Genomic DNA, 25,962 nt, shown 5'->3' with positions numbered 1-25,962 from the left:
TTTTTTGGTTTTGTTGCCTATTATTTTTATTTATATATTTTGCTTTTTACAGAATGCATAGAGAGTCCTAATTTACTTCTAGTTGTTATTATAAAATACCTTGACAAAAGTCACTTGAAGGGGAAAGAGTTTATTTTAGATCAGAATACCTGGTTTGCAAGAACTATAGGCAGTCAGTGACAACCAGTTAAGAGAATTTTAATGCTTGCATGCTGACTAATCATCTCACTTGATCTATCCAAGAACTTCTTGGGCCCAAATCAAGGAATGGTTCTACCTGTAGTTGGTTGAATCTTCCCATATCAATTAATGTAGTCAGGATAATCCCTGGAAGGCATGACCACAAACTAACCTGATCTAGACAATATCTCAGTGACATCCTTTCTCCGTGATTCTAGAATCTATCCAGTTGGCTTGTAAGACTAGTCAGCATGTATAACTACCAATATTCCTACGTTAATAAAGAATCATTCAGAATTTTTGTAGATGCGTAGAACTTTTCTTCTCTTGGTTTTAAATTTGTTCTGTAAGATGAGTTCTTCACTCTGTACATGGGATGGCTCTACCATCTAGCTTTACATAGTTCTAAATCTGGGAAGCTATGGCCGGGTCTTTTTCAAGAAACATTCCTCCCCAAGCTCAGAGATCACTGGCCTCCTCTATTGCAACTTACCCATATCAGAGAGCACATAGGTTAACTTCATGTAAATTGCTTTCCTTGACAAATATCCAAGTCGAAAAGAACATGAAAGAATTGGTCTTTTCTTTAGAGACCCAGCACTCTTTTGGAACAGAAACTGAAAGCTGCGGGAGGTTCCTTGATTATTCACTGTTTATTTTAATTGACAGCTCTCTGTGAGTCCAACATGTAGATGATTCAGATCAAAGCAAACATATGCTGCTTTACAAAATCAATGTTTCGTAATACTTAGCTGTTAACCATGCAGAATGGCATTGCCTGTTTTAATCTCGAGACTTGAAATAGAGACGTACATTAACGTTTTCTCTTTTGGTTTGGGTTTGTGAACTTCATGCCATGTCACGTGTCAAGTGACTGTGTAACTCAAAACTGCTTCTCCCTCTAGTGTCTTCAAGTAGTTATTGGTATATTTCTGTTCTGAGTTTTACTTCTGATCAAATCTCACTAGTTGCTGCAAAATAGCTTTTTAAGTAAAAGAGTCACAAACATGAATTCCCTCAATTCTACAAACTGATGTGGCTTTAGTTCAGGCAGAGTTTTCTCGCTGTACACTGCCACATGGCAGAGTTTCAAGTAGCACTTTTTCCCTTGCCATCCCTGTGAGTAGCTGTCCTGTGGTATGCTTTATTTACGTGTTTGGGTTTGGAGTCTGAATGGAAGCAGACTGATGTGAGGTGATGATTGCCTAAGTATACATACTTACGAACAGCCTCTGCATTCACAGAGTCATCTGGAAGACTGGTGTTCTGCTTACCTGAACTGTGGCTTCCTGCCAACAATGTAGGGCTCACAGAGCATCTGCCCATTCTGCTGGTGACCACAGGTGGACCTGGGGTTCCATCCCATTCTTGAGCTTTCATTGGCTCTCTGGAGGAAGCTGATCCATAATGACCTCTCTCTTTGCTGTCCAACTTTGGTAATGGCTCCGTGCTGTGGCTTCGGACTTTGAGCTCTTCAGTGGATTCTGTGTATTAACAAAATTAATTGTTATTTGAGAATTAAATCCTTCCTGAAATAGTTTTTAGAAACTTGAATGTTGTTTTAATGTGCTTCTAAGATACTATTGAAAACAGGGTTGTACTGTAGACCTTGGTTTTAAACTATCACAGGGAAATGGGTCCCTTGGGGGATTTTCTTCTCCAAGATGTGGGTATGTTAGCATCACCAGAATGAAAATCATTTTCTCTTTTGGTATACAATATCTCAATGAATCTCGACTCTTCTTTTTGAATCTCCCTTTGGTTTCATCTTTAAGGAACTCTCCGAAGGAGTGTGTTACCTTTCTTCCTCCTTTCTACTCCCTCTACTCTCCTTTACTGTGCTGTGTCATGAATACAAACCATCTATCCTCTAGTCCTGCTTTTGCTAAGCAAATACAGTGGGTTTCATTAGAAGAAATATTTACCACAATTTCTAGTGACTGGCCAATCTTCTACCATCATTTTTATGTTTTTAATTCTTTCCATTTCACAGATCCTTCCTTTCCCTGCATTTGCTCTGCATCAAACTCCTTTTCCACGCCATCTGTGATTTTCTTTTTCAATACATCCTTTGCACACTGGTCATCTCTAAGGTAATAGCTGATACACTGCCCTCACTCACGACAGATTCTTTGTATTATATTTATCCTTCTGATTTCAATAAAATCTCATCTAATTTTTAATGATTTTCCAAACTTTTCAACAAAAGATAAAACCTTTCTCCATAGTTTTACGTTCGTTATCTAATGAATGCACAAATTTAACATTTCAGATATGGTATAGACATTTCTCACTTAACTAAATGGCTCTTCCTAGCCATTCATTTATCCATGCTAAGAGATTGTCTGTTCTTCTCGCTAGCTAGTAAAGCCCAAACTCAAATCAATTAGGTAAAAGTGTATACTGTCTTTCTGAGCCTTTTCCCTTCCCTTCTCTATTTGATATCATGTCTACCTCAACAACCCTAGTTCAGACTCTTGAACTGAATTGTGTCTCTTTATTGGTCACAGCTGGCTTCCTTGACTTTGTCTTTGATATCCAAGGTAGAGTCACAACATCCATTTAAAATACACACGTGACCATAATATACTTTTGACAGGAATACTTTGAAGAGTGTCCAGTTCACAACACAATAGCTGAGTTCCTTATTAGATCCTGCCTTATTAGCCTTCCCTTTCTCTCTTAATCATTGTACCCAAGGAACAGTGCCAAAATGATCATAGCTTCTGTCACCCTCTTCCACTCCTGAGCAAAACAACACTGCCTGCTATGACTTCAAGCTCTCTGCTCTGACTACTGTAAATCTTGTCTTTGCTCTAGTTGGGCAAATCAACTGATGCTCAGTGACGTCAGTGACTTCTGAAGTGTCACCACTGCCAGGGTCATGCCTCCTGGTCAGCTGTACTGGAACATAGCATATTGGCTTTCCACATACTTATTTCCCTGCCAAACTCCAAATTCTTGAAAGCCACATGCTTTGGTTTTTCTTTTCTAAGGACTGGTTCCTCTATAAGCAAATATCTTGTTTAATTAGTATTTTACCTAATTACTTAGCCTGTTTGTCAACTCTTCAACCATCTCTCTGCTATGTATAGGCAATACAAAAATTGTAATGGAAACAGAGAACCAACTGATGATAAATGTACTAAAGTGGCATGAGCTTGGTAATTTTTTTTAAAAAAAATATCTGATCATTTGGTAACAATAATATATAAAATTCATCGAATTAGAAGTCTAATCCATATAAAGATTTTTTGATAAATAAATAGAAATAATTTAAAAGACTGTATTTTTGTTTTCTTGTCTTTTAATTTAGCTTCAATTGTTTCTCGGCTTTCAACAGGGTTAAACACAAATGTCATGTTTGATTTCTCATTATCTTGCTGTATGTGAAAAACTACAGCCTTCTGTGTATTGAGCAGCAATGGTCAGGGTTCTGAGGGCCTCACAGGGCTCCACTTGGCAGTGTTAGCAAGCAGTAATTATAGACAGAAAAGGGAAGTGGTAGACAGAAATAGCCCAGTTGGTTATTGGGCCTGTGATTGGCAGCAATGATTGGTCAACACTCTGCTATTTGTTACACGGGGATGCTTTTAAGTAAGAGTGCAGTTTGTTTATGCAGTTAGATTATAGAGAAGCACCTGTGGGTCAGATTTAATTTCTCATTTTAGCTGTTTTGCTCTCCGATTCCTCTGCCTGCTGTGAATCTCTGCCAAATGAAAGCCCTGAATAAACAGCATTTCTGTTCTCACTGGTCTGGTCGTCTTTTATTTTCACACTGCTCTAGCCCCTTGCTGCTCCAAGAAGCCCTGCAGCTATATAAATACTAAAATCACACTTTATGCAATGAACAAATCAGGAAGCTAGTCCAATCCAACTGCAATATCAGAAAGAGTTCAGGCCTCCAAAGACACCTGCTATAAATTTAGTTACACTGAACTCAAAATGACGAGTGAAAATATTTTAATGATAACATACTTAATCATAATTATTAGGACAAGAACATTTAACCAACACTTGCTATTCAGTGTCCTGAGACAAATAAATCAGGACCATACATGATAAACATAGGCCATTCCCAAGCAGTTTACTCACAGTCTCAAAGAAAATGCATCTTGGCTTCTAAACACCACTGCCTCAAATCTAAGGGCCTGTATGTTTCCCCCAAATTTCTCTTCCACAATCTTATTCAAGTGCTTGGGTACCTGTGCTGTTATCTCCTTATGGAGTAAGACTCCTCACCTCCCCTCTGTCTCTTCTGTCCTTCCTGTCTCCTTCTGACACATTCTTTTTAATAGTTCAACACATATACAAGAGCCTCTGGAGTTGGAACTTGCACGAATATCAATAAAAAGACAAAGAGTTCAAACACAAAGCTGCGTCCAATACTGCTTCTCTCAGATATTTTAGATACAGAGGGAGAAGTTTTGTGGAAAGGCATCTCCACCAAAGTTGGTTTCTTCATTCTTAGTCACATTACTCTTTCACAAATATCAGGGTACACTACTTAGGCCTTAAGTCTCATCTATTTAAAAGCCCAATACAGCTTTGGGAACAAGAAGGAACAGTACTTTTCTTCTTTGTGTGTTTCCTGTAAGTTCCAAGGATTAGTTTCAGTGAATTTTGGCAAATGTATTTTGAGAAACTTGAACAACAACAACAAAAAAAAAGTGAAGAGTCTTCACTATTCAGGTTCAATTAGAAAGCAGAGACAATATATTAGTAAAAAAAAAATAGCAGGGTGGTGGTGACACCTTTAATCTCAGCACTCGGGAGGGAGAGGCAAGAGAAACTTTGTGAGTTCAAAGCCAGCCTAATCTACAAGAGCTAGTTCCAGGAAAGGCTCCAAAGCTACAGAGAAAACCTGTCTTGAAAAACCAAAAAGAAAAAAGAAAAAGAAAATTATAGGCACATTCTGGAGCTTCTGTTTAGCAAAATGTCTTTTCCCCGTGTACATATTTAAGAATCGCTTTCAGACAGTTATCACATGGACTCACTCATAGGTGGTTTTTAAACATAAAGCAAAGAAAAGCAGCCTACAAACCACAAGCCCAGAGAACTTAGACAGCAATGGGGACACTAAGAGAGACTTACATGGATCTAATCTACATGGGAATTAGAAAAAGACAAGATCTCCTGAGTAAATTTTGAGCATGGAAACCTTGGGGGAGGGTTGAATGGGGAGAGGTTAAGAGGGGAGCAGAGAAAAATGTAGAGCTCAATAAAAATCAATTAAAAAATACGTAAAAGTAAAAAATAATTGCTTTCAAAACCAAGTAAGTTTTCTCATTAAAATAATGATAGAACTCTTCAAAATAACTGTCAAGATATATGTGGTAAGTGGACACCTGAACTAAGAACTAACTGGATTTAGACAATTGAATTAAAAACTACGCAATTAAGAAATACTGTGGGTTCAAAGATATTTATTCAGGAAGCAAATACAATTACCCATATCCAAATATTTTGATATTGTTTAAAATCATTTGGAACCATTTGTTTGTTTGTTTGTTTGTTTTTGGTTTGGTTTTTTGTTTTGTTTTCAAGTAAATGACTTTTATTTTTTCCCTTTGACATTTCACAGTCAGTTTCTACATAACTTCAAGCAATGTTTAAAGAATTCACATTTGGTAAATAGTCTATACCCCAAGGAGGTTGTAGCTGAAAAGCCACTTGAGTATATGTGCAAGAGTAACTTGTGTGAAACCAATTTTGAATCTAATAACATAAACTATCCACAAGATCCAGGTGGTGATGGTGCACAGCTTTAATGTTAGCACTTGGGAGGCAGAGGCAGGAAGATTTCTATGAGTTTGAGGCCAACCTGGTCTACAAAATCTAGTTCCAGGACAGTTAGGGCTATTACACAAAGAAACCCTGTCTTGAAAAAAAGAAAAAGAAAAACCCAAAATGAAAAAGTATATGTGAGAGAGATTCTTCTTATACACTGTGTGGACACCTTCTATAGAGTCATGGTGTCTCAGTGCCCTGTGTAGCAGCTCCCATTTGTAGAAAAGCAATGTCTATGTTCTGCACACCCTGTTCATCCAATGGATGACCATGCTAATGGTGATTGTGTGACTGATTAAAACTAGATACTTATTTCTTATATTTCTACATCCTGGAAGTTCATGACAGGAAGGACACAACTAGCGACAGCCTTCAGTAGGTCACCATCCCTTCGCAGAAGGTTGAAGGGAAAGAGAGAAAGCAAGAAGGGGGGGAGTGGAAGGAGGGAGGGAGACAGCACAATGAGAGAAGAGGGAAGGACAAAGAGGAATAGAGAAGTAAAGAGAAGCAAACTCATCTTTTATAGAAAACACACTCACATGAAACTTAATCCATTCCTGTGACACAGCGTTAATCTATTCACGAAGGAGAAGTTCTCAGTGCCTCACCTCCCTATCATTCCTACTGACAGGGGACACATGCCAATCATAGCAGTGTGCTTGTTTCTGAAGCATTCAGAACCAGCTTCTTTCTGTTTATTTAGATAAACACCCTGGTGAATCCACAATGAGTTCACCTATCTCACCTTGGTCATGTCTTCGTTATGACACAAATGAACTCTTGTTCTCTCTGTGACCCTAATCTGAACTCTAATTGCATGTTATTGTATCTTTCCAAACAGTGCTGTGTGGAGCTGATCACTGCCAGACAGAGACAGTTTACCTTCAAGTCTAGACAAGCACGGGGTCCTTTTGTGACCATCTGTCAGTTCATTTCCTGAATCTCTAGAGGGACAGGGCAACAGCATTCCTGTCTCCACAATCAAGGGGCAGTGGAGTGAGGGGCAAATTTTTATTTCTCATTGTTCCTTCACTCTTGTGTGAACCCTGTCATTTAGGGTCAGTTTTGACATCCTGGAGAGGCCTTCTCTTCAAACGTACATATAAATTTGCAGCATTTGAACTATCCAAGCACAGATTTTTTTAATATACTAGAGCACAATTCCCCTTCTATAAAAAGCAGTCTAAATGTAAGTTTGATGTATTTATATATGTTTATAAAGAATACCAGATTGGTCATAAGTGGATCTGATGATTTTAGATAAATTGGAAACTCCAAGTTTGTTTTAAGAGGGTACACAGTATAAAATGTCGGTATACAAGAAGAGGACCACTGAAGCAGAGTTTAGTGTGTCCCAAAATCTGATGGATTGGTTTTTAAAGATTGGGCCTAATGCATCCCAGAGCTGCTCACCAACTTGCTATATAGCCACAGACCTGGTATTCCCGATGCCTCATCTCTGCCTCTCAGATGCTGACTTACAGGTGTGCACAATGTCAGGACTTATGAGATGCAGGAGAAAGAAAGAACTTGCAGCTTGGTGCTATGCCAGCACTCCACCAGCAGAGCTCCACTCCCAGCCCAGCTCTAACCGTCTGGAGCAGCAATAACACCTCAAAGATTTTCTGTCACTTGCCCAAGCTCACAAATGGAAATTGGGAAGATTCTCATAGAGAACCAGGGTGCTGGTGGCACCACTGAGCTCAGCACACTGGAACTCTGTCACTGATGGAGGAGCCAATTGTCCTTTTCTCGTGGGTACAATGAAATCCGTTTAACCACCATGTTTACTTTACGAGGAAATTTTACTTATCCTTCTACTTAGGACCACATTTGTCCTGAAAAATTCTTAGCTGTACAAGCAGATGATTTAAGCCTGTAACAGATAAAGGGCAATCACCACCATATTATTTGTATCAAAATTCCATATACTAAGTTCACCAAGTAGCACTGAAGGATTGAACTGTTATAGTAAAGCTTGCATCAAGAAAGTCTAATTGTGTTTGTCAGAGAGACAATTTACTCAAAGAATGCCAGTTACAATTGCCTTTGTGGTCACAGAATGATAGCTAAAATGATCTCTGGATAGAGGCTACGCACAAAATCCACTTGCCTCTCTCCATGGCCATCCACTTAATCCACCTCTCCATTACTCCTTGCAGTAAGAGAGAATGCTATAACCAGCACTAGGTGGGGGACTGGCGACTGCTCCTTCCAGCTGTGCATATTCAGGTTTTCGCTTCTCCTGCATAATGGAATTTGTTGAGGTCTTAAAAGCTGGCAGCTCTTGCACATGGAAACCCCCCATTAACAGAGGCTCATCTTTCAATCCATTAATTGATTGTCTCCTCTTCTGTGATAAAATCTTGGTCTGAAACATGCATGACCTAAGGACCTGCTGCATTGTATTAAACCATAAATTAGGAGGTTGCTATTTTTGCAGCATTTGAACTATCCAAGCACAGATTTTTTTAATATATTAAGTAGTTCACATTTCTCCCTCTATAAAAAGCAGTCTAAATGTAAGATTGTTGAATTTATAATGAAAGAAGAGATTTTATACATATAGTGACAGAAAAATTAAGGAACAAAGATGTTAGGTAGGTTGCCAAATAAATCTCAAAGGTTTTGGCTAGCAAGACGACACTGGCAGAACCAGCCTGAAGGCTGGTTAGAGCTCTGAAACCCAAAGTAATGGAGGAAACTCCCAAATGGTATCCTCTTCCTCTACACACATGACACGGCACATATGCACAGGCACTCATACATGCCCTTCCCCCAACAAACAGAAAGCTCAATTTTTCAACATTGTTTTCCTCATTACTTTAGTTCTAGTAAAACTCTTCTATGAAATGGATGATCTTTAGTGAATATTTAAGAAATAATTTAAATTCTGCGGTTGTAGAAAATTTATAAAAAATATACAATGGATATACTGGAATAATCACCCATATGTTTAACATATATTATTCACATGAATAAAAGTGTTACCGCACACCCAATTTTTTATAGTTTTCTATTCAGACTAACAACAAAGAATCACATCAGTAAAAAGTTAAAAATGGCTTGTCTGTGGTATCAAAGGTCCATATAAGATTCTTAGAAAATACTCAAAAGAAAAACTGAACATTTCAACATGAAAATAGTTTAGACGTAAGTTACATATTAAAGATAATTTGATAAGCTAGTTTTTCGCCAATGCCGGTGTGGGTTTGAGATGATGAGTTGATACTCTGCTCCATTCTGTGACCCCCAGGACTCTAAGAAAGTAACACCGACCATATTTTAGATTTCCCAAATGAAATGACAGGCTTGAAGCAATATGTTTCTAATGATCCTTCTAAGTAGCACATGCCTGGACCTCTGTCTCAGTTCTCGAGAAAAGTACGATGGGCAAGGCTTCCTGCCAGAAATCTGTTTGAAAATACACTTCTAAAATGTACATGCCTTGCTCCATCTGTCTGAACGTTTTCAAGCCAGGCACTCTGATTTTAAGTAATAAGACAATGAACTGATACCGTGGCCACTATGCTTAAAGGGTTTCTAAGATAGAAAGAAACAGTTATAGGAAGTAAGGCAGAAGTCAAGTTCTGATTGCACTCATAAGCAGGGATGGTCACTGCCATGTGACTACATCATCCTCATTTTAATGATGAGGACACCAAAGCCCACTCTGGTATGTTTCCAAGAAACTGACTGCTGAGCAATTAGGCTTAGATTATCTCCAATGCGGATGACCACAAACGTTGTGCTATCTCGGGTGTACCAGCTTTTCTATCTGGGATTGCATTCCTTGACTTGAGTCTGTGTTGGGTCATAGCACACTGGACCACTTTCCAAATCTCAAGTACTATCACACTTATTTCCACTTTACTATTCCTGGGTTTTATTACTTAATTTGAGGCAGTTTTACCCTTGCACCCTCAGTGCTGCCTTATGAGACTCCTTTTCTAGTGCGCCTTCATAATGAAGAGAGAAGTCTGTCCTGCCAGGAATCTGTGTCCGTCGCACTAACGGCCATGCTCTTTTCTACGCTACTCCTGATCTTGCCTGAACCCATAACTTCCTGCATGAATAGTTCTCAGATGACTACCAGATCCTTGGCGATCTTTGTGCTAGAAAGACAATGCTATACGAGAATCAATACTCAGATGTACAGAAAGTAGGAAAGTCAAAATAGGGAAATATCTCACCACATTAAACTGCACAGGCCAGACTTTCAACAGCCAGGTAGAAGTGCAAAGCTTCGGGATTCACAATATTTACACTTCTTGCTGCAAATAAGGTTCATGTGGGACAGAGGGATAGCTAAAGTGAAATATAAAGAAGCTACAGGAGGCAAAAGTCAATCAAAATGGGGACATGTGGAGTTACCCAAGCCAGAGGTTCATGATAATGCCTGCTTTATATCTGCTCCCAAAATACCCACAGAACTCTAGGTGTCCCCGCACTGACACGAGTTTGCCACCAAGTTCTAACATAGCCTTTGCAAAGGGTGATGCAGTCCTGATGCCGAGGCTGAACTATGAAATAGTTATTGGTCTTTCAACTTTTAAAAGTGTTTGTGTTTAATGCAGGTGAACTTGTGACTCTCTTCAAAAAGAAGAATTTCTAGTTAGAATGAGGATTCATGGGAACCTAAGTCCTTTACAGAAGTCGTGTTTTATGAACATATCTCTTACTAATGTCCACTGTTTTTCAAACTACAAAGCTAAGCCTGTTCTAAAGAGGTTTTAAAACAATTAAATACTATCTTGTCATCAATGGAAGATGAGCGCTTTTATAAACAGAATGTCTCTCTTCCCTGAAGCCAAAAAAATTCCACACCCAGTGTCTAGAAGAAATGAAGCAAAAGCCTGGAAAAAATAGTCATGAACAGACTTTTTTTAATGGTTATAATTTTGTTTACTCTTCAGTAAGAAATTAAAAAAAAAGTTCATCTTCATTTGAATAATTTATACTCAATAATGTCACAAGAAAAACAATACAATAAATATAATTAAAAGGAACTCAAACAGACTGATATTTTTTGATAAGGAAAGTTGTAGAATTCTATTGACACAGCTACCTTCTCTGTTTTTGTCTACTTTTAAGTGATTAAGGCAGAAGAATCCTTTGAACAGTATGAGACAAAAGAAAATGACTAGGGGAAGGAAGGAAGGACTCTATCAGAGGGTATTTTTAAAGCTAAAAGGACTTTGGTAATAGAGAATGATTTTGCATATCACCCAGACTGAGTTTCTCTGTATTGGAAATTGCTAGTAAGTATTTGTAAATCAAAATCAATGTTTCTGTTCCATAAACTGTTACCATATAATGTAGAAAAGGCCCAAATACTCTTAGAAGATATAAAACTGGTATTAACTATGCAGAGCATGAGTTAATACCTGTAATCTGGGAACAGGGTGCCAAGAGTTCATACCCCTTTGGGTATTTTGATGTGGAGAGTCCCAGCCACAGCATGGCATAGTAACAGTGTTGCAGAATTGTCTTTGGAGTTAAAAGCACTGGAGTACCAGGTAAGAATTAGTTCTTAATTAATTCTCAGGCCTTGGACAACACTGTCCTCTTCTGAACACCCATGTTCTTATCTGTCAAGGAGACATTTAGACTCGCGGGTCTTCAAACCCAGGTGTCGAAGGCTTGGAGGATAGCTTTTTTTTTTTTTAATTTCTAGACTTTGTCCTCAGTATGGTGTATTTTAATCACTTTCATTATTTCTAGTATGAAGATTCAGTACACCTGCTGAATATTATAGAAATTTTTATCACTGCTTAAAATAATTTGGATTGTTCACTTGGCTAAATTCCTTTTCTTTTATAGTTTTACCCATTTTTAGATGAAATTATTCTCTTTTTCACAAGCGAAGGGAAAAAGTAAAAAAAAAACCACAGAGACTTATATATTTTAGGTTTTTAAGAATATTTTGAAAAAATGGTATAGGAAAAGAAAAAATGAATACTTCAAAATTGAAGATAATCTCTGTAATTTGTTTACTTTCTGTTATCCTTAGCCTTCAAATTCTAATATAAGGAAAGATTAGATGGCATATCTAAGAGCATGCAAAGGCACAGACTGTGAGGATGGTTTCTGATATTTCATTGGCTGCTTCATCTATGTTCTCTCATCAAAGAAAAGGAAGACAACACCATTACAACAATGACAATCATCACAAGATAAAATATTTAGCTGACATAAGACAGCCATGAAAAATGTCACTTAACTTTTCTTAATGTTTTCAGTCTTGTATGCCTATGTATTTTTTTTTAAAGAAAGGTCATAGTTTAATTTCTTTTAATTTTTGACGGAAAAAAAAAAGGTTTTCCACTGTGAAGTGGGAAGTGTGTGGGCTGTTGAATGGAAGCACAGGTGCAATCAAATTGAATTAAGAATCACATCATTTCAACAGACAGATGGCAAAACCCTCCAACCTAGAAGGATTAGAAACATTTGAGCACTAAAAATATTAATTTATGAGAAGAAAATACCTTTTCCATTATTCCTGAAAGATGTGACCCTGAAAACACATCCATGAATGTTTCTGGAAGAACCATTAAATGGTAAGAAAAATGGCACCCGACCATAACTGGTAAGAGGAGCATTTAATATCTGTCAAACCAAGAAAAAACTGGGTGTTACAGAGACACAATTACTATCACAGATGTATGGCCACAGTTGAGGGAGATGGCAGTGACATCCATATGAAAAATTTCACCAAAAGGAACCAATGACTCCTCCAAGGACAACACAACTGATGGGTGCAGGACTGAATGTACATAGAACAGTTTTTTGTTGTTGTTCATTTGTTTTGTTTTTGTTTTTTTCTCATTTCAATGTACTGATTTTCTAGAAAAAACAGTTGGAGAGAAGGAGAGAGTCAGGGTGTTTTGGAACCATTGTAAGACAATATAAAATATGCCAGAGCATCTACAGATAGAAATGTACATGTAAATTCGAATAGGATGTATGTGAACTGGCTTTTGTGTTTCTCCACAAAAGGATTTTTTAAATGAAATTGATAATGTGCCCCTAAAACCAGAGAGATACATTGGGAGAAAGAGAATCAGCCTCCTTTCTAAGGTGCTCAGTCTTAACCCTGCCTGTCCCCTTTCCTCTGCCTGTTTGTATAACAGTAATGTTGTCTGCCAGGTTTTCCCTCAGAAAAGTGACATCTCTCTTAAAAATATAACTCCAATCTTCATTTCATTTTTTAAAATTGTCACACTCAAAGAAAACACAAGAGAAAACTCTAAATGACAGCAGAAAATGAGTTTTGAATTTAACAACAAAGCACAGGCGACAAAAGTAAAAGTAAACAAATTAGAATAGATTGAAACCGAAAAACGTATGAATCAATGGGGGCAATAAGCAGAGTGATTGTGCAGTCTACGGAATGGGAGGCAATAGCTACAGGCCTTGTGTCTAGGAATGTATTCAAACCATACTAGGGGCTGGGGAGATGATTCAGGGAATAAGAGCATGAGCTGTGCAACTTACAGGACATGAGTTCAAATCTCTAGCACTCCTGTAAGAACTTTACATGACCATAGATGTCTATAAGTCCAGTGCTGTGAAGCAGAGACCAGGGACTTTGGAAGCTTGACAACCAATTAAGCTAAAACAGAGGTTCTGTTTCAATGAAAGGTGCTATTTTGAGGAAATAAAGAAGAGAGTAGAAAAGAAAAATACTCTATGTACTCTGCCTTCTGCATGTATACCTGGATTGTGTATAGAACCTTCATAACTCAATAGTAAGCTCAAGTGCTCAAACCATACAACATTTTATGGGTAATATTTTGGATGTGTATTCCTCTAAGGATGATATGTCGATGACTAACAAATGCCTAGAAATGATCAACATTATTGATCATATGGAAATATAAGTCAAACCTGAAATATTAAACTTCAGGGCCATTAAGACTTCTATTTAAAAAAAATAAAAAGAGTGTGAGCAGCAGTGTGGAGGATGCAAAACTATTGTGCATTGCTGGTGAGAATAAAAAATAGTAGTCACAGTATTCCTCAGTGTCCGCTATGTTCAGCTAGTCCGGATTTATCCCATGCTTTTTCAGACCTAGGCCAGCTGGCCTTGGTGAGTTCCCGATAGAACATCCCCATTGTCTCAGTGTGTGGGTGCACCCCTCGTGGTCCTGAGTTCCTTGCTCATGCTCCGTCTCCTTCTGCTCGTGATTTGGACCTTGAGATTTCTGTCTGGTGCTCCCATGTGGGTCTCTGTCTCTGTCTCCTTCCATTGCCTGATGAAGGTTAATATGAAGAATACTGAGAACTTAAGAACAATTGCAGTGGGTTTTTGATCCTACTGCATGTACTGGCTGTGGGGGAGCCTAGGCAGTTTGGATGCTCACCTTATGAGACCTGGATAGAGGTGGGCGGTCCTTGGGCTTCCCACAGGTCAGGGAACCCTGATTGCTCTTCGATCAGATGAGGGAGGAGGACTGGATCGGGGGAGGGGGAGGGAAATGGGAAGCGGTTGCGGGGAGGAGGCAGAAATCCTTAATAAATAAATAAAAAAAATAGTAGTCACTTCAGAAAAATCTGGCGGGTCCTCAAAAGTGAAACAGAATTTCTACAGACCCAGTAACTACTTCCATATTCAAGAACAGAAATCCCAGGTTCAATCAGCTCATTATATACCCATGTTCCTCATAATATTGGTAACATAATGAAGAGGTGGAAGCATTCCAAAGGACTACTGATGAATGCATAGATAGCAGTGCTATATGCGTGGTTCTTAAAACAAAGAACCTCTGCAGGGTTGAGTCTTAAAGGCATTGAACTGGACAAAGTGTTCCAGGCATAGAAGGAAACTACTGTATGCTTGCTTTTATGTGAGTTAGCTAAGTAGTCCAAGAAACACAACAGCAATTGGAATGCCATCAAGACAAGATTAGGAAGTATTGTTCTGTTTGGGAAGAAGATGAAGAAAGAACAGAGAAGGAGAAGAAGAAGAAGAAGAAGGAGAAGAAGAAGAAGAAGAAGAAGAAGAAGAAGAAGAAGAAGAAGAAGAAGAAGAAGAAAACTCATAAGATGTTCAATGTTCAATAGTGATGGTTACATACCATGGTATAGTTTACTATTATCCAACTACATACTTAAAATACTAAAATCCTAAGTAGAATGTTATACAAACTTTTCCATAGTAAATAAACACTTGTACATGTATTTATATGGTTCATAGGATTGGAATGAACAAATGGAAGTAGGAATGCTGATTTCTGACGTTGAAGTTTGTCTTTCAACTTTATAGAAATTTCTGGGCCTTTGAAGGTCTCCCATGATGAATGTGCCTAGTGACTGAATTCATCCTCTTTTTCCCTTCAGTCTCTCAGTTGAGATTAATGACTGTAACATTTAGCAGGAGGCTGTATTTCCAGGATCTAGGGCCAAGAATTCACATTAACCCTCTATGTGGACGCACATTAACTTTTGAGGGGTGCCTTCATGCTCCCCCATGGGGGAGCCCCTGTTCAGAAGCAGATCTCTATACTCCTCAGTTCAGGAAGAACCAAGACTTCTCCATCTAGCTGGTACTGATCTTGTTCCTACTCTGAAGACCTACACTTGTTAACCAGAAACCACTTCATATGTAGCTGAACTAACAGACTCCTGGGTACCCAGCTCTGTGGTGTGGCTTCACCTCTCTGTCTCCAAATCTACTAGATCTCTGGTGTTAGACTAACAAGAAAGAAGGGAAGACAGAGGGAGAGGAAAAGGAAGAGATAAAAAAGGAAGAGGGGGTAATGAAGAAGAAGATAGGAAGGAGAGAAGTAATGATAACTGAAGCCCAGAGAAACATATTTCACAACCCAGAGTATGAGCTGGCTTCCTTAAATGTCAGCTCCTCACAGTCTTTTGAAACCCATCATTGATTTCACAGGGAACTAGGTCAGGGCTGCTTTTAACTGGGGAAGCCGCATGATGCAGGTTTCGTTTCCCTGTGAGGAATGGGTATTAAAAATTGATGTGTAATGCAAGCCTCTGCTTAATTGGCATTTGGATAAAGACTTAGCGAGGAAAGCCGTGATAGTTAATAGAACAAGTAATGGACAAGTGTTTCCCCAACTGCTTTTGCATCTGCAGCTATGCCCTAATAAACATTATTCTGGAAGGCCAGTCGGCATCCAAGCTGTCTCTGTGCCAGTTAGACTCTATTTTGGAGTTTAGTGTTATCCCTATGCCTTTGTGGTGGCACACATATTTTAAAACAAAATATGTTTGCTAGTTTTTCTGAGAGGTTTTTTGTTTGTTTGTTTGTTTACATATTCCAAGCTTAACATTGGAGTAGGGGAGATTTAATATAATCACATTCAAAGGAAATAACAATATTCATGATATTTGAAAAACATAAACGGGTGGGGTTTAGAGACTGTGATACTCCTGGCAGCATGAGGTTTGTACCTTTATATAATGAGGACAGCCTGATTGTCTCGGAGGTGCTATTTATAAGGAAGTTCTGTCTATGTGATAGCCCTCCATTTCCCCCCACCTCCTTACCCCTTTCTTCAAGTTCTTCTTCTCTCTTCATCTCTTTCCACCTCCCTCTATCCTCCCTATACCCCTTCTACTCTCTCCACCTCCCTATACCCCCTTCCCCCTCTCTACCTCCCCCTCTCTACCTCCCTATATCCCCTCTACCCTCTCCACCTCCCTATACCCCCTCCACCTCTCCATACTCCCTCCACCCTCTCCACCTCCCTATACCCCCTCAACCCTCCACCTCTCCATACTCCCTCTACCCTCTCCACCTCCCTCCATCCTCTCCACTTTCTACACCTCTTTCTGCTCCCTCCATCTTCAAGGTTTAGATTTCATTCAGAATCCTGAAAACTGCACTGTTCCCATGGGGGCAGGAAATGGCTTAGTTGTCTGCAGTTCTTTATGCTCTAGAAGTCAGGTACAAGAATTATTCACTTAAGATGTCAGATCCTTCATCCAGCTCTCACTGAAGAGGAAGACACACAGACAATAGCAAGAAGCTCTAGCATCTTCATCCCTTCCCATTTTCATCTTTTCAAATGAACTGCATATTCTTAATGGGTATATCTGGGGTCTTGTGACCACCCTTGGATAGTATGTAAAAATTAATGTTTTATAGGATGCTTCCAAGTGTATATATATATATATATATATATATATATATATATATATTGCAACATTTTTTAAGGTAAATTTGGGGGTAATAAAAGTTTGTCATTGTGGAAGTTTGTCTTCCCTAAAATAACAAAATTTATCTATTGCCCTAGGACATTGGACTGCTGATCTTTCACACACACACACACACACACACACACACACACACACACACTCTCACACACATACATACAGACACATACACAGTTTGAGTCCCCAAACTATTTTATAGTATATTAAGGAAGTCTTAAATCTGGTTGAACAAATCCATTTTAAACCAAACTGTGAAAATAAATAGCCATATTTACCTGTTTTTTCCAGTTTTCTAAAAACTCAGCAGTAAGCAGGTCATACTCAAGCCACCTGCAGCCAAGCTAAACTCACCAACTGTAACGACTGTTTCCAGAACTCACTGGTGAAGATCTGTGCTATTTTCTTTTCATAGAACTTATATCAATACTTATTTTGTGCAGAGACAACAAGTATTTGTTTTTATTCTTATTGTTGACTGACTGTCTTCATCTCTCAATCTGTAATTGTACTTATTCTTCTTTTGACTAATGCATATCTTCATATTTAAATATGTAAATATGTAAACCTGAGTCTTCAATGGGACTTCAATGTTTTCCTTGGAACATTTGGTTCTTAACTATCTTAACTAGTATTCATCTAGTAACTCAGGTTATCAGTACTTCACAATCATGATGTTTTAGGTGGCTATTAAAAAGTTTAGGTTTGAAAAAAATCAATAGCTCCTCTGATGGTGCAAAATGCACTCATGAGGACTATAGACACAGAATGAGGACAGCATAAGATTCTTGTCTTCCAAAGCTACCGTGTAATTAGAAGGTGAGATACCCACTCATTCACTCAGTCATCAGGGCCAGTGTGCATTTTAAAGATGCTCCTGCCTGTAAGCATACCAGATCTTACAACAAAACCCACTCACATCACATGCCCTGATCATGCCTTTACACGTGTACCATGTACACATGACAGTGACAACACCGTCAGTCCTGGACAGAAGAACTTGTAGTACATAAAGGAAGATAGCTCCAACAAAAGAAGAGGGAAGGAGCTCACAAAGGATTCAGCCCTACAGAAGATGCTCTGTGGTACAATGGTGACAGAATAGCCATTACAAGGAAGATGTCACAAGGTCAGCTATGTCACGAGAAGTGTATTAACTTACTTTCTATTGCACTGACCCAAACCATTTTAAGTTAGGAAAGAATTTATTCAGCTAACAGTGCTGTGTGTCACAGTCAATCACTGATGAAAATCAGGGCAGGAACACAAGCAAAGATCACAAAAGAAGGCTACTTATTGGTTCATTTCCTTCAGCTTGCTCTGCTACTTTTAAAAATAGTGCCCACACCCATCTTCCTAGAGACAATGCTAACAATAGTGGGCAGGGCCCCCTTATATCAATTAACAGCTAAGAAAATGCCCACAGACATACTTTCAGGCCATTGTGATGGAGGCAATTTCTCAACATTCTTACTTTCTCAGTGACTCTAGTTAGTGTCAAGTTCAGAAAAACTAACCAATGCAAGCCTTGAGGGAATCAAGATAGAAAATAAACTAGAGTCAGAGAACAAGTAGGAAAGCTTATATGATTTTCGCTTGAGGTTAAGATAGAATAGGACAAAAGGCAAGAGATTTCATTGACAGATAGACTGCTTGATCCCATTGGGCTCACAGTCTTTTTAAGGTGTCATCAAGGGAGTGGCTGTGGTCACTTGAAGTTGCCTGTGACTCTGAGTAGAATAAACCAAAAGAAAAACCACAGCTGAGCACATTGTATTAAACCATGGGAAACCAAGAAGCTGGAAAGTCAACCAGGGTTCTAGATCATGAGAAAGAAGCCACAAAAGAACTTCCTTTAGTGTATGAGGAAAGAAAATAACTGTCAACCTGAGAGCCACTCAAAAGTACTCATCAAGAACGAGGGTGAAAGTCCATGCCTGTCAGCCCGGAACTTATGGAGGTTGAAGCAAGAGGATCCAGGGGTCAAGGCTAGACTGAGTTACATAGTGAAAAACTATCTTAAAAATAAATCAAGAAAAAAAAGAATAGGAGAGCCAGACGGTGGTGGCTCATACCTTTAATCCCAGCACTCGAGAGACAGGCAGGTGGATCTCTGTGAGTTCGAGGCCAGTTTGGACTACAAGAGCTAGTTCCAGGACAGCCAGAGGTGTTACAGATAGAAACCCTGAGAGAATGGGAGAGGAAGTTGTAGATAGCACATACAGAACATGCCCTTAAGTGAGGATCATTACCTAGATGTAGTGAGTCTTTTCTTTTATTGTTTTCTTCCTGAAACATCAATGGGACCTTTTGCTAGTCAATACTAAACCAAAATGAATTCTTCAACATTAAAGGAAGATTATTAATAAACTAGTAAATCAATAAACTAATAAGAGAGGAGTGTGAGGTGATTTATTTAAATTTCCTAGGTTTTCAGTGTCTCAGGACATTGTGCCACTGACAAGCGTTCATCTTCTGACAGCTCTCTCTGGATGATAATCACTAATAAATGGCTAATAACCAATCAGTCAAAACATTAAAATTAGTATGCAGCTCTAAAGGCAAATTTGACATGCAGAATGTGATACTCGAATAAAGCAACGCTTCACCTCAGTTCTGATCATTCTCTTGGGGGATGCTATCAACTATATCCTTCTAGCCATTTGGATAGCTTAGTTGTGTCATGAGAACAAAAAGACATGATAGAAGTATTCATTCACAGCACCATGTCTGTGTTAGGTAATAAATGACTGTCCTGAACTGGTCTATAATTGTTTCAAACTACTATTATTTATTGTTTCACATTCACATACACATATATGTTGTGCACATTGATTATATTATCCTCTCTCATCTCTACTCCTCCCAAATTCCTTCTTTTTTTTCCCAACAAATGCCCTTATAATCATCGTGGTATGTGTGTGTCCCATTACATATAAATAAATGCTACTTGGATGTCCATGAATGGGGGTTATTTTTATTTGAGCAAGGTGAAGTTGAAGAGGCTACCATGAAGGAATATGAATTCCTTCCTATCCAATCCCCCTTCCTATCCAATGCTTAACTACCTGGAGCTCTTTAAGGCTGTTGATTCTCTCTTCTTTCTCTGCCTTGCTTAGTAATATTAATCCCATTTATAAACAGGAAGATGCACATAGAAAATAGAAAAATGTCATTTCACTGAATACAACTAAAATTGGATCAGGAGAAAATGTAGGTTAAGTTTTTTCTCTGTTATTCATGGTCAGAAGTAAAGCTTAGCTGTCTCAATTGAAACATTGCCCCCCACAACCAGGTCAATTGTATACCTAGCTAGATAGTATGCATGGATTCAAAATCCATGTCATCTACACCCCTCCCTCTCCTCTCAAGTGCTCGTTAGGACTTTCATTTCTTTCCTTTGGGAATAGCGATGGCCCAGATTCTCCAGCTGATTGGCTTTTCTACCATGAGTGGAATGTTTAATTAACCTAACTCCCATCAGCAAGCTACAATAATGAGCTTGCTTCAACCACGAATCACCATGCACTGTTCCATACACCTTATTAAATTTGAAGTTGTTACTCATTTACAGACTTCCTGAGGAAATAATGTTTTTCAAAAAATATGAAAAGCTTTCAAAATATTTTATAAATGAACTCAGTTTCCTCCGAGAATGCACACACATTCAACCAGCTAGTGGCATCTTAATAGTTCCCTAGGTTTCCACATGGCTTCTTTTCAGAGAGATTAAATGGCTTGCTTGAAGAGGTTTGAGTTCTTCTTTCTGCTTGGGCTCAATAATGCATAATGTTGAGCTGATTGGAATTCCTTCTTTAAAGTATTAAATCGCTTACTTACTTTTATAAATGCACCTTTTTAATTCTAGGCATCCAAAAGGGATCAATTTTCATAGCTCTTTCATTGGTACAGGAGCTGAGGATGATTTGACATCTACAGAATGACTTACATTTAAATGCTTCATGGTTATAGTCTTTATATTTTTTTATTCCAGTTAAATATGCCTGGAATAGAATGGTTCTTTAAATCATGCCACTTAAGAGTGTAAGCAATGGATTCAGTATTCAGCATCACTTCTCTTGTTGAATGACTATATTGATTTCAATGTGAAATTTTATAGGTCACAGATGTCTATTATTTTTTAAACTTCATGGTCAAATACTTCTTATATGATTTCTCCTGCTCAAGTTCAAGTTCAATAGTCTTCTCAAGTTATAATGCATATTCACTCAAGTTCAGCACACACACATATGTGTGTGAGTATTGCTTTGACTCTGAGAAACACAGCAGACCAAGGTGTTACAAGAATTAAAATACCTATAAGATTAGCTCTTTCCCTACCTACCTTTTGTCTTAGTAATGCTTTTTTTTTAAATTATGAGACATTAGACTAGGTTACAGATCATTACAGAAGCACAAGCAAAGCACACAAAAGCTATCTATGTAAAATTATAAGTTGACAGATTCTGGGTAGAGACTCCAGGGTAAAACTGACACTGTTTTATGGAATTTATAGGAATCCCTGGAGCAAGTGAAGACTTCTAACACAAAGACTCAGAGGTGTGTCTGGGGTTTGTCAGGCCATCCATAAGTCCATAGAAGCACAAAACCCATAAGCAGTAGAAAGCTGAGTTTTACCACCTACTATTTTCTATTGTAGGTTGGAAAAGTATGGCATAAAAGCCTTATCCAAAGTCCTAACACTTTGTGGTTAGTCAAAGATGGAAAGTACTTCTTATGGCATCTAATCTTGTTCTAAATCCCTAGATCATTTAGTCAAGTAGAGGCCACACACCAGGCACTATAATATGGCACAAGGAACTTACCTTCTTACTTAAACATAGGAGTTTATATTTTTTATTTTATTTTATATTTTTATATTTTATATTTTTTAAAATTTCAAAATCCATGAAAGTAAATAAAACACCAATAATAAATATTCTGTTTCATCTAAATGAGGAGGAGCAAAAGAAATCAGTTGTATATTCCACTGGTGTGACTTAGGTATGACTGAGAGAGTCTCTTTTTAAATAGACCACTGTAGTTTGTTTCTGAATTGACAATGTGACTGGATTTTAGAGTCTAAAGCAGCATGGGTTCTTTTTAACAAAGAGAATTGCTGTTTAAATTGCTGACAAGAAACTGCACTTAAAGATTCAGCAGCCAGTGAATATAAACACTGGGGATAAACATGTCTACTTGAATCAATCAAAGACAGCTGCAGCGTACCCCGAGAAAGGTGAGCAATTATTTATGAAATTATGTTTTCTTCAGTGATTCTGAGCTGCAGTTCTAGGATAAACTGAACAAGGAAAACAGACAAAGTCGCTATCCCAATTAATTAGGAGTCACATGAATGTTCAAAATCAAGGAATTTTAGTTATTTTTCACTTAACCTTACCACCCTGAATACAGGGTAGTTTAGCTTTAAAAGAAGACTGATTAAACAGACTGGCTCACTCTTAAAGAACTGTATATTTTCTTTCATTTTGAAAGCAAATATCTGCATGGACAGACTCATGGGTCTAGGGGATAAAGAAGGTGGGGCTGAGAGCTTTTACTGAGGGTCTGTTGTTCTTCCTGTGTTCACCGGTGTCAGTGCCTGGTCTTCTGTTGTGAGTGTCATTGCCGTTAGCTGTTTTCTTGTTGTCATCGCTTGCATGTGTTTGTTATATGTGTGGTACGTGTGTGTGTGTGTGTGTGTGTGTGTGTGTGTGTGTGTGTGCAGAGGCCAGAGGAGGAGACTGGGTTCCTTTTAGCACTCTGCTTTATTCCTCTGCGACAGGGTCCATCACTGAACCAGGAGGGAGGCTGATAAGCAGCATCCTCTGGAGATCCTCCTGTCACTCCTGCTAGAGCATTAGTATAAAAGGCACATGAGCACCTGTTTCCAGCATGTTATATGGGCACTGGGATCTGAATTCAGAATGTCATGCTTGTGTCACAAGCTCTCATACCTGCTGAGCCACTTCCCTATCCATAGCTGGAGTTTGGATCAGTGTCTTAATTTCCCTAGGGGTAGTCATGGACTCTGAAGCTACTGGACAGTGGTGACCAGGAGGTCAGCACAATGGTGTTCGTGATATCTGCAGTCAAATATACGAATTCTAGATTTCTGAGGTTCATGCTTAGGACTGGAAACTTGACTATCTCTATCAGGTTAGTTTGTGAGCAGGTCTCTGAGAGAATATTTTTTTAAAGATTTTTTTTTTGAGTGTGTTTTGCCTGCATGTATGTTGTGTGCCACCTGTCCACCTGGTGTTCATGAAGGTCAAAAGAGGACTGCTGGAAGTAGAATTAGGGATGCTTGTAATGAATGATGGAAACTGAACTCTTGTACTCTGTGAAAGAAAGAAGCAGAACTGAGCCATCTTTCCAGCTTCCATGAGGGATTTTCTCAGTCGTTAATTGATTCATAAGGGAACAGTTCACTATGAGTGGTACCAGTCCTTGGGAATTGTTCCTGGGTGTATAAGAAAGCTAGCTAAGCATGAACCTGTAAGCACGAGAACTAGAAAGTGAGCCCAGCAAACACTGTTTCTCCCCAATTTCTAGTGTAGCTCGTTGAACTGAAGGCAGGAGTCACAGGGAATTTACCTTTCAAATGCATAAAGCGGGAGGGAAAACAGATACAAATATCCCTAATGTAAAATAATCCTGAAATATTATATAAAAAAACCCTTAACGACACTCGAGTCATGAATCTTTCACTACTTCATGTCACTTGTTCTGTGTTTATGATGTCAACAGATGCCTACCAACCCTGTCTGACTGGGATAAAGGGAAGAAGATGTCATGAAAGGTAGTGAAGCAACGATTAGTAGCTAACTTGTATTTATTAGCAATTTGGTTTCTGTGCATCACATAATATTTCTATTTTTTTAGCATAAAGTAATATGTTTCTATTTTTCTCTATAGCCAAGGACAATTAAAGTTTTAATTATTCATCAATACTCTTCATTTCTCTTCCCTCTCATTCATGTAGAATAAAATGTCAGGTCTAATGAAACTCTGCATGACTTTCTCTGAAGTGTTGTAACACAGCCAATAGATGACCGAAAAGAATCCAGTCCTTGGCTCCAAAAGCCTGCAAAGGTCCCAGGTCACTCTTCCTTGCACAAGCTTTGTTTTTGAAGAATGCAAAGCCCTTTCAATGTCAGAGAGTTGTGTCTCTGATATACGTCACATAGATTGATACTAGCAGATGGACTTTTTCCCCTGAAATAACTTCATTAGTTAATTGTTCCTTTATATACAGTTGTTCTAGCTAATTGTCCATCTGCCAGCTGAAGGTGTTAAGGGTTCGCCAAGGAAGCTGATAGGTAGAGAGGAAGCCCAAGAGTCTCACCAATCCAAAGTGAAATGCCTGATAATGTCACGGGGGAATTGTATATTTTAGAATAAGTAATTCCTTCACATTTTTCTCTTTTTTCTAAAAATTTTACTCACAATGGACCTGCCCTTTAGTGAGTAGTCTTAATTATCCTCTATAATCCCAACTTCTGCATTGTAAACACAGTATCATTCCAGAGTGCCAACTAATGATTTTACTAGACACTGACATTGTCAAACATCCCTGCAGGCAAAAACTGTTTGAATTCTGAACAACTGTTCTATAGATAGACTCCTCCTATGAATTTTGAGTGTGTGCATGAGTGATCCGAGATGTTGAGATGTTATATACATATATAGTTTTGTTTCATGCATCTAACATGAAATATAGAATCTCCTTAATTTTTAAATTCAATTCTTAAAATAATTTAAAGATATAGATAGATAGATGATAGATAGATAGATAGATAGATAGATAGATAGATAGATGTAACTCAAGAATGTTGAAGGCATTAAAACTACTGCTTAGGCTCATAAAAAATGTGGGAGAGTATTATTTGATCAACTAGCGCATTTATAATTATTTCCTGGTAAAGAAAGGAAAAGGATCCCAATGATAATGGGTTACTTGAGAATGCCATGGTCATCCCCAGCATAAAAAGTGATAGGGACTTCTTTTCTTCCCCATTTACACAGTACAACTACATAAGTAGACAACCAGATTGCATGGTGGACTCATTTGACATATGATGATTAAATCAGTTTAAATGACTAAATCACGATTAAATCAAAACAAACAAAAATTAGTGTGACTTAATTATCTGGACATTTAGACAACTGACCCGGAACTGCACAGGACTTTTAACAGACTTATGGTGTGAGCTATGTAGGACTCATGAAAGAGCTAGTCACTCAGAAACTGAAATTTCTGGTCTTTAATACTCCCTGGCAATAGTTTTTTATACCTTCATTATTTCATATAATATACACAACAACGGATCCAGGAAGGATAACTTAAACATAAGATTTAGATTTTATTAAAGATTCATTGTGTGTGTGTGTGTGTGTGTGTGTGTGTGTGTGTGGTGTGGTGTGGTGGTGGTGTATGTATGTGTATCTCTGTGTGTGTCTGTATGTCTATATGTATGTGTGAGTGTATGTATGTGCGCCTGCGTGCGGCTGTATGTGTGTCTGTGTGGTACGTAGTAAGGTGGTGTTAGAATGTCTAAGTATGTATGTGTGTGTGTGTGGCTGTATGTGTGTTAGTGTGGTATGTGGTATGGTGGTGTTGGAATGTATAAGTGTGTGTGTGTGGCTGTATGTGTGTCTGTGTGGTTTGTGGTATGGTGGTGATGCTGGTGGTGCTATTGGAATGTGTGTGTGTGTGTGTGTGTGTGTGTGTGTGCTGCCTGTTTTCCAAAATGTGTGAAGACACCAGAGTCCCTCTATCAGGAACTAGAAGTAGCTGTGAACCAAGCC

At 38.4% G+C, this 25,962-nt stretch overlaps 1 protein-coding gene across 2 annotated transcripts in view; it reads right to left on the bottom strand.

Annotated features, from left to right (window-relative positions):
- Nucleotides 1–25,962, bottom strand: part of Nyap2 (neuronal tyrosine-phosphorylated phosphoinositide-3-kinase adaptor 2) — a 248,610-nt gene that overhangs the window by 62,355 nt on the left and 160,293 nt on the right. For both annotated transcript variants that reach the window (XM_041650503.1, XM_041650505.1), the window contains exon 6: nt 1,455–1,664. In XM_041650503.1, coding sequence (XP_041506437.1) covers nt 1,455–1,664 — 210 coding nt within the window. The remainder of the gene's footprint in view (nt 1–1,454; nt 1,665–25,962) is intronic.

Source organism: Microtus oregoni, unplaced genomic scaffold (genome assembly GCF_018167655.1).
Source record: "Microtus oregoni isolate MIOR12 unplaced genomic scaffold, Mior012 000004F_ref0000308, whole genome shotgun sequence".
In the NCBI taxonomy this organism is placed as follows: Eukaryota; Metazoa; Chordata; class Mammalia; order Rodentia; family Cricetidae; genus Microtus; species Microtus oregoni.
The sequence above is the reverse complement of the archived record's forward strand: the minus strand, read 5'-3'. Positions and strand labels throughout refer to the sequence as shown.